The following is a 9,004-nucleotide window of genomic DNA, read 5'->3' as shown; positions in this document are numbered from 1 at the left end:
AGATTACAAGATATTTGCTCTTAGGAGAGGTTGGACAAATTTGCATTCTTTGCTCTGGAGTGCTGAAGGCTGAAGAGAGACCTGTTTGTAAATCAGAAAATTTTAAGAGGCATAATAGATAAGGAAGACAGCTAGAGTTTTTTCTCTGGGCAGACATGCTGAAAACTGGAGGGCAAATGGAGAGATGTGGATCCTCTGTGGGCAGAAAAGGTTGGTTTAATTTTGGAGTCATGCTCAGCATAGACATCATGGACTGAAGACCTTGTTCCTGTGCTGTACTGTTCTATGTAACACTCAGCAAATGTCCGAGTAGTTACGGTCTCCTCTGTGGAAGTAGCCAATAGTCTCAGTGTTTAGGAGGATGTGCGTTGACAACTACCTCACACCACTAAGCAGTTATTTACCTTTCATGTCCTGCAAGTTTGTTTCTGATCAACTGTATGTGTTCACTACACACGATCCTCCCACTTTATAATGCAAAATGCATTAGAGCAACATCTAAGTCACAATGGTAGGATTTCCAGACCCAGAAACTTTTAAAGCATTATATATTTAATTTAAATGCACCATAGGGTGACTAATCCTTATACTCCAGATGAGATTTCAACATCACTCACTGATGAATTTAAGACATTCTTTGGTTAGAAATGTGAAATGTCATTCTATGACATTCCTGTTCTACAGAAATTATATATTCTGATGAAAAGTCCCTGTGGAACATTGCAGGAAAGAATAGACAACACTGACCCAAGAACAACTATTGATGGACACTTCTGGTTTTACTAATATGAACAAGAATTGAGATCCCTGTAAGTTATGGCCCATACTGACCTTTGAACCTATCCAAAATAGCAGCCCTATTTTGCCCTTGGTTCTCCTTGAGACAACCTAACACTCTAATACTCCAGTCACCTAATACTCTCAACTTCTCAAAATCCTTAATCTCCTAATGGTTATAATCCTTGGAACTCAGTGTCCCAGTCCCCATCTTTAGCAAAAATGTCCTAATGTGTGTGAGAGAATTTTATCAAGCAAAATAAAACTGACCATAAATTAGTTCAGATAACTAAATGATGAAAGACGTAGCTCTTAAGATAAATAGAAGAGTGGAAAGCTTTATAGAATGAATGAAATTTAGGGTCTTTGCAGCTCATTGTTCGGCACCTAATAGTAGACAATCACAAATGCCCCAAGGTATGATACGGCTAGAGGTGATTAAGGAGACCGAGAAGTTAAAAAAAGAATGTTGAAAACAAGGTTGCTGCTTAAGCAGGCAACAATGAAGGTCAGTTTGTGCAGGGTTATGGTTAGGGAACTGGACAGGCTTTTTCATTTTAAGGGTAGGGGAAGAGTGGGGAAATGGGGGTGGAGGGATTGCTGTATTAGGAAGCAGTTTAGATTCAGTGGGCTGAATAGCTTCCTAAAATTCATTCAGTTCAAAAAGTCATTCTGTTCACAATACTTCTCCAATTATTTGACAAAGGAAATTCCTTCTTAAAAGAATGCAAAGTGATACCTACTTAAACAAGAAGACTAGCTTTGTTTTCTTTAAAAACTCTTGCACAATATAGAGTTAAAAGAAGCTTTTTTTTTGTAGCTGCTTGAAAATTTAAAACACATGCTAGGAGCATTTTTAGCTTTATCCAGATGCTAAGTACTTATTTTCTGTCCTCCGCTCCCAGACCACGTGATGCTGGCAGTCATTTCCACATGTTCCAACACAACATTCAAATCAATTCCAGATTATATATCGCAAAGTGCTTTTTGCATTGAGGGAGTTCACAGCAACCACTTCGTTCAGTATAGAGTAAGGAATTTTATTTACTTCTTAAAGAATGCACAATCCATTGAAATAATGTTTTCTTTTGAAGAAATTTCTGTATTTAGAATTCTAATGCCATTTTGTTTTTTAAAAGTCCAGCACTAAATAGTTTAAGAAATGTGATTTGAATATAATGTACAGGCTCATTACTGCTGCTTTTTACTTTGCATTCTCTCGTTACTTCAGGATAGTCATTGAGGGGAGTTTCCTACCTTTCAGCTCAGAATGCTCCTCAGACTCTTTGTGATTTCCTTGTTTCTTTTAACGGTTGTGCAGAGCAGAAAACGACCTTTGCAAAGTGATGTGTGGGACTATAGATATGGATGTGAGTACTGTTTTTGTAACTGATTGATAGTGCCTTAAAATGTTCAATTCCTTCAGTCAACTGAGAAACCTGATCCACTCATCTACAGGAAGCACACTTTAACTGATGATAGACACTTTGAAGACCAATGAGATATTTGTTCTTATCTTTGTATATTTATGTTTACTATTTCAAAAGTAGAGTATTGAAGCAAAGCGTGAAAGCACAGAGTTTCCAATTATTGTTTTGTTACCTTACAAATTGATTATAGCTTGACTTAAAACATTCTGTTACCTTTCAAAGTCTTAGGTCTAGAAAGTAATAAAAATTGCCAAATTTTAAATTGTACTTCCAATTTCTAAATTGGAATGTAACATTAAGCTCCTTCAGAGTGTTTCTCAGCATGTCAGATAGTAAAAACAACTGGAGGTGGTAGTGTTTCTTAAGGGCGTGATGATAATTTATATTATCAGTTTTTTTATTGAAGCAGTTCAATTAATATGAGTTACATATATCAATATCTAACGTTTCTTTGCAGCTGATAAGGTTAATTTGCGTGGAGTTGCCAATTTGACAGAAGTATTGGACAACTGGAGATTTGACATTATGACTCAAATGAGAAACTTGCTGATAAATGATCACCAGTCTCTCCTCCCTGACTATTCCAGGTGATGGATATTTTAGATGCAATAACTCAAAACTGATTGATTTCATTGTCTTTAACCAAACTTAAGCTATCATGGGAATTCTTCTTTAATGAGATATAATACTAATGCAGGGGTGCACATTTTATAGATTCAGCTTCAGATTTAATGGACATTTCAACCTTAATTGTAATGAGCCCTGTTTGCCTAACTTAATATAGAAACTGATTCATTAAATTTATCAATTAAACTTTTTTGCCAACTGAAATTGTTTCTTTGCTGTAGAATGGGGACATTTTTCAACAAATTTATATTTCACCCCAATGGTTAAGTTTAACAAAATTCAGAAGCCTGCTGAGTAAATATTTCAGAGAATTGTTTGATTTGGCAACTTTTATTTCAATGCTGGAGCTATCGTTTTGCACTTGGATGCATCAACATTAATTTCAGTAACCTAAGTTTCCAATTGCTAAACAAATCTAGTTTGATTTTAAGATGTTTTTGCAAAGTTAAGAGACAGAACTTTGGCTTTGAATTACTTGGTTCAATTTATGCCAGGCTGGCATAATCCTGAATCCAAATTTCCTAGCATTTTCTGTGGCAGCCAGGAAGATCGTGGTTTGATTCAGCACCAGTTATGGGGTATTGCTGGAAAGCGACTGAAGCTTCCAAATGTTAACTGTTGTTGATGCACCCAAATCATTTCACACATTTGAAATCGGCAATCATGTTGCCCAAGGCAGAATAGTTAGAATGTTATAAAGCAAATCTTAATGACAAAGAAAGAACCCTAGATGGTGCTGTGCTTTCAAATCCATATGGGGGAATCAATATTTGATCAGAGTGCATATCCCTGAATAATGAGTAGCTATCGCCACTTCTTTAAAAATAATCGAAGATCATAGACTGGAAAAAAGTACAGCCTTTAATGTTTAAAAGCAAGAGAAAATTTGCAGATGCTGGAGATCCGAGCAGCCCACACAAAATGCTGGAGGAACTCAGCAGGCCAGGTAGCATCTAAGAAAAGAGTACAGATGATGTTTTGGGCCGAAACTCTTCAGCAGGACCCGACTAAAGTTGGAATATAACTGTATGATCAGATACAGATCCACTAATTGAAAGGTATAGATAAAATCAGACAATATCCTGTGGACAACCTGTACCATTTTGAAATTTACTCAATTTTCCAATGTCATTGGAACCAATTTGCAAATCTGCAGACTGTTTGCATAGATTGATAGTGGGGACATAGATTGATAGTGGGGAAGCAAGATTAAAAAAATCATAAAGTAATACCTACCATTGTACTTAAGTGCCTCTACAACAGGAACACTGATCTGCTGAGAAACAGAGCTCAAATCTCGATCTGGAGCACAGATTACATCAGTAGAGAAATAGAGGGAGGGGAACTCAGAAAGCAAATCAATTTGTCCCAGTCTGGTGCACCTTCTAGGATCCAAGCCAACAGCAAAGTAGGTAGAGCTAATTGCTAACCCTGATAAATTAGGAAAGCCACAAAAAATGGGAAAAAAATACTAAATAATGACTCAAAACAAGGCTACTTTAATAATTAGTATAAAATTTGTTGCATTTTTGAAATTTTTTTCTATTTCAGAATCTCTCCTCTGTCCGAGGCACTTGATGATCTCTTCAAAGAGTTTAATTCACTGAAAGAACACCTTGGACACCTAACTGAAAAATTTAGTGCTGTGGAAGAGTCTGTTGATCAAATTAAAGTTAAGCTTGCTGAAATACCAAGCGGACCTAGGCAAAAGCAGAACTTTCCAAAGAGAAAAGTTTTGGCTTCGAAAAGGAAAGTACCTCAGCAATAAGTCAATGTACAAGTTATCTACATGATTTACAAATCATACATTATATATATATATATATATACTTACTGGTTTTGTTGCAGTTGGTTACAGTTTGTTGGTGAAATGCTCAAAGAATGATTTTGTTAGTTAAGGATATTTCTTATATACTTCCAAAATCTGACCAGTACAATTTCATGTAAGCTGGTGTTCTCACACTATTTTGTAGATATTTTCTTCACATTATCTTTATGCCTTAATGTATATAACACCAGTATTCCTGAAAATGTATCTTTTTCAGCATTTGTACTTAAAGCTGTTAAATTAAAGTAAATGCAACAACACTGTGCTTTTTATTTGATCCTGACCAGCAAGCAATTAAAAATAAGCTTCTATCACTCATGATTATATATGGGATATTATTTAATATCAAAATAACTAAGCAAGGGAAGTAAGGGCACATTATTGGCACTGACTTTGTTTCATTTCTAATAATTTTATATAATATCATTATTTCAAATAATTTATCTTAGAGAGTGTGAATGCACTCTTGAACAGTCTCATCTTGAGATTATAGACTCTCCCTACAGATAGTACTTAAAGAGTGCGCTTCCCTCGTCCTTCAGAGAGGTCAGATCCCTCACCCTTGGAGAGAACAGATCCCTAATCTGCCCAAGAATACAGACAGATTATATATCTAAAGTGAATATTATCCCCCTTAAGACTTCAAACCCCTCACGTTCAGCGAATGGAGACCTCTTATCCTCTAAGGTAGAGTCCTTGCCTCTCACAGAGAATACCAGTTGATGCTAAATTGTTTTGGTCATTCGTATTCCAGAAAGGAAACTTGGTTAGCTTGGTGTATGTAACTCCAAGTGGAGAAGTCCTTTTGCTTCACCCTTGAGAATACAAATTCCTCACCTTCAGACAATATAGAACTCTTGCGCTTGGAAAGTACAGACCCCTCACCCCTGAAAATATTGATCTCTCAACCTTGAGACCACAGGTCCCTAACCTCAGAGATCAGCAACCCCTCACCCCTCATTCTCTTAGAGAACAAAAAGCTGCATTCTCGTGACCAAAGACCATAAACGTTTGGGGGTTACGGGCAATTCACCCTCAACAGTGCCGGCCCAGTAGAGTGAGGCACAATGGAGCTGCCGATAAAGACTTTGTCCCACAACTTCAATGGTCCTGGTTTGATATTGATCTCCCATGCTGTTTGTGTGGAGTTTGCATGTTCTCCCTGTGACTGAGTGGATATATGGTGCAGGGTGCAGAGTTTCAGATTTCTGGATCATTGGGATCTCTTCTGGGAAAGATATGAGATGTGCAAAAGGGATGTGTTATACCTGAACCTAAAGGTGAGGGTCTAAACTAATTTGGCAGGGAGGGGCAAACCAGAGCGTTAAGGCTGAGGATAGTGCTGTTGCTTTACAAGCAGAGGCAGCGTATACTGAAAGTCAGGAAGGATAGGCAGATGATAGGGCAGTCAGTGGGATGAGTTGCAGTGTAAAAGGGGGACAAAATTGAAATGGGTGACGGAAACAGGACTGTGGATGGAGTAAGGTCGATGATCTTGTAACGCAGTTAGAGATTGTTAGCTGTGGGCATCACTAACTCGTGGCCGAAAGAGCCTAACATCCAAGCATACATATTGTATCGATAGGGCAGACAGAGGGAGTGGTGTGCCTGTACGGTAAAAAGTGAAAACAAGTACTCAGAGAGAGGTGACGTGGCATTAGAAGATGTAGAATCTCTTGGGTATAATTAAGAAATTGCAAGGGTAAAAAGATCCCAATGGGAACTATGCACAGGCCTCCAAACAGTAGCCAGGATGTAGGCTGCAAATTGCATTGGGAGATAGAAAAGAAATGTCAAAAAGGCAATGGTATGATAATCATGTAGGATTTCAATATGCAGATAGATTGTGAAAATCAGGTTGGTGTTAGATTCCAAAAGAGAGAATTTATAGAATGCCTACAATGTGCTTTTTAGAGCAGCTTGTGGTTGAGCCCACTAGGGGATCAGCTACTCTGGGTTGGGCCTTGTGTGATGAACCAGATTTGACTAGGGAGCTTAAGGTAAAGGAACACTTAGGAGTAAGTGATCATAATATGATAGAATTCACCCTGAATTTGAGAGGGAGAAGATGAAGTTAGATGTGTCAGTATTCCAGTGGAGTAAAGGGAATTACAGTGGCATGAGAAAGGAGCTGGCCAAAGTGGACTGGAAGCAGACTTTAGCAGGGATGATGGCAGAGCAGTTATGGCTAGAGTTTCTGGGAGTGATCTGGAAGGTGTAGGACAGGTACAGCCAGAAGAAAAAGAAATATTTTAAAGGCAGGATGATGCAACCATGTCTGACATTGGAAGTCAAAGCCAACATAAAAGCAAAAGAGGAGGCATATAATAAAGCAAACATTAGTGGGAAGTTAGAGGATTGGAAAATTTTAAAAACCAACAGAAGACAACTAAAGAAAACATAAAGAGGGAATAGAAGAAATATGAAGGAAAGCTAGCCAATAATATCAAAGAAGATACCAAAAGATTTTTCAGATATATGAAGAGTAAAAAAAAGTGAGGGTGGCTATTGGTCCACAGGGAAATTACCCTGGAAAGGTAATGGGGTACAAGGAAATGGCAGATTAATTGATGAAGTATTTTGCTATTGTGGAAGACACCAGCAGTATGTCAGGGATTCGAGAGTGTAAGGGGCAGAAGTGAGTACAGTTGCTTTTACTAGGGAGAAGGCACTTGGGAAACTGAAAGGTCTGAAGGTAGATAAGTCACTGGACCAGATGGACTACACCCCAGGGTTCTGAAAGAGGTACTTGAAGAGATTTTGGAGCCATTAGTAATGATCTTTCAGGAAACAATAGACTTCATGGTTCCTGAAGTTTGGAAAATTGCAAATGTCACTCAACTCTTCAGGGGAGGGTGGTAGAAGGAAGGAAATTATAGGCTGGTTAGCCTGACCTGACTTCAGTGGTTGGGAAGATGTTGGAGTTGATTGTTAAAGATGTAGCTTTGGGATTCTTGAAGACACGTAATTAAATCTGCCAAAATCAGCTTAGTTTCCTTAGGGGAAAATCTTGCCAGACAAATCTGTTGGAGTTCTTTGAGGATAGACAAAGGAGGTTTTCTGGATTTGTGTACTTTGATTTTCAGAAGGCTTTTGACAAGGTGCTGCACAGGAGGTTGCTTAACAAGATTAGAGCCTGTGGTATTACAGGAAAGATACTAGTATTGATAGAGCATTGCCTGATTGACAGGAGGCAAAGGGTGGGTATAAAGGGAGCCCTTTCTGATTGTCTGCCAGTGACTAGTGGTGTTCTGCAGAGGTCGGTGCTGGGACCATTTCTTTTTATGTTTTATGTCAATGACTTGGATGACAGAATTGATAGGATCCAAGTTTGTGGATGATACAAAGATAGGTGGAGGGGCAGGTAGTGTTGAGGAAGCAGGGAGTCTGCAGAAGGGCTTAGACAGATTAGGAGAGTGGGCAAAGAAGTGGCAGATGGGTTTGGATTGATGTTGAAATGGGTGCTTCACGGTTGGCATGGATTTGTTGGGCCAAAGGCCTGTTGCATTACTGTAACTATGATTCTCCTCTGCTTGGGGAGTCAAAATCCGACACCTTCCGACAGCACAGACCCTGCACACAGAAAGTGTGTGTGCCCTGGGCCCTGTGCCCTTGGTGAGGATGAACTGTAGAAAAACACTGGAAGCCAGCAACTATGCAGAGATAAACAGAGTGAACGTTTAAGGTCTGATGAAACATCTTTGACATGAAACACAAGAATGAAATAAGAGCAGGACCAGGCCAGCTGGCCTCTTAAGCTTGCACCATCCAATATGATCATGACTAAACTGTCCTAGGCCTTAATTTCTATTTTGTGCTATCTATTTACTGCTCTTTCTGTCACACTTTGTGTAATCATGCACCATCATTTGCTCATTTCTTTCTGAGTTATTAAACTTCCCTTCACCATCACCCTCTCCTTTTAAATTTATTCAAGGTCTTTAACCACATTGATGTGCTTTGCACAGATCAAATGAAGCCTGAAGCTTGTCCGAATGGAACAGCTCCCTCTTCCTCCGGTGCAGGTGCCTGTGCCTGTGCCCATGATTCACAGCGCAGGCTATTAAATAAGTCAAAGTGAAAGAACTTTCCCAGCTCCCAAAGTAAGCTGAGGAACAATACACATCTTCCATCTCGATGATAAGGCAATTCTATTTTAAGGCGATAACACTGTTAGAACAAGTTATTGCACGGGAAGTTTGATCTTTCTTTCCAATGCTTATTACTGATTTCAGAATTTCATGTTATACCAAACAAACATAATAACATATACTATATTACTTTGCTTCTGAAGGGTAGGGTTAAGACTGAATGGAAGAACGAGAATCATAAGGAATCTCAG

General features: G+C 38.7%; 1 protein-coding gene across 1 annotated transcript; it reads left to right on the top strand.

Moving 5' to 3' along the window:
* Positions 1-1,716: 1,716 nt before the first annotated feature.
* si:ch211-76l23.4 (uncharacterized) lies at positions 1,717-4,838 on the top strand. The gene is made up of 4 exons (XM_059978676.1): positions 1,717-1,807; positions 2,009-2,147; positions 2,665-2,794; positions 4,386-4,838. Exons 2-4 carry the CDS (start codon positions 2,048-2,050, stop codon positions 4,600-4,602), a joined length of 447 nt encoding a protein of 148 aa, XP_059834659.1. The 5' UTR covers positions 1,717-1,807; positions 2,009-2,047; the 3' UTR covers positions 4,603-4,838.
* The last annotated feature ends 4,166 nt before the right edge of the window (positions 4,839-9,004 follow it).

This window comes from Hypanus sabinus, chromosome 9 (genome assembly GCF_030144855.1).
Source record: "Hypanus sabinus isolate sHypSab1 chromosome 9, sHypSab1.hap1, whole genome shotgun sequence".
NCBI classification, from domain to species: domain Eukaryota; kingdom Metazoa; phylum Chordata; class Chondrichthyes; order Myliobatiformes; family Dasyatidae; genus Hypanus; species Hypanus sabinus.
The sequence above is the reverse complement of the archived record's forward strand: the minus strand, read 5'-3'. Positions and strand labels throughout refer to the sequence as shown.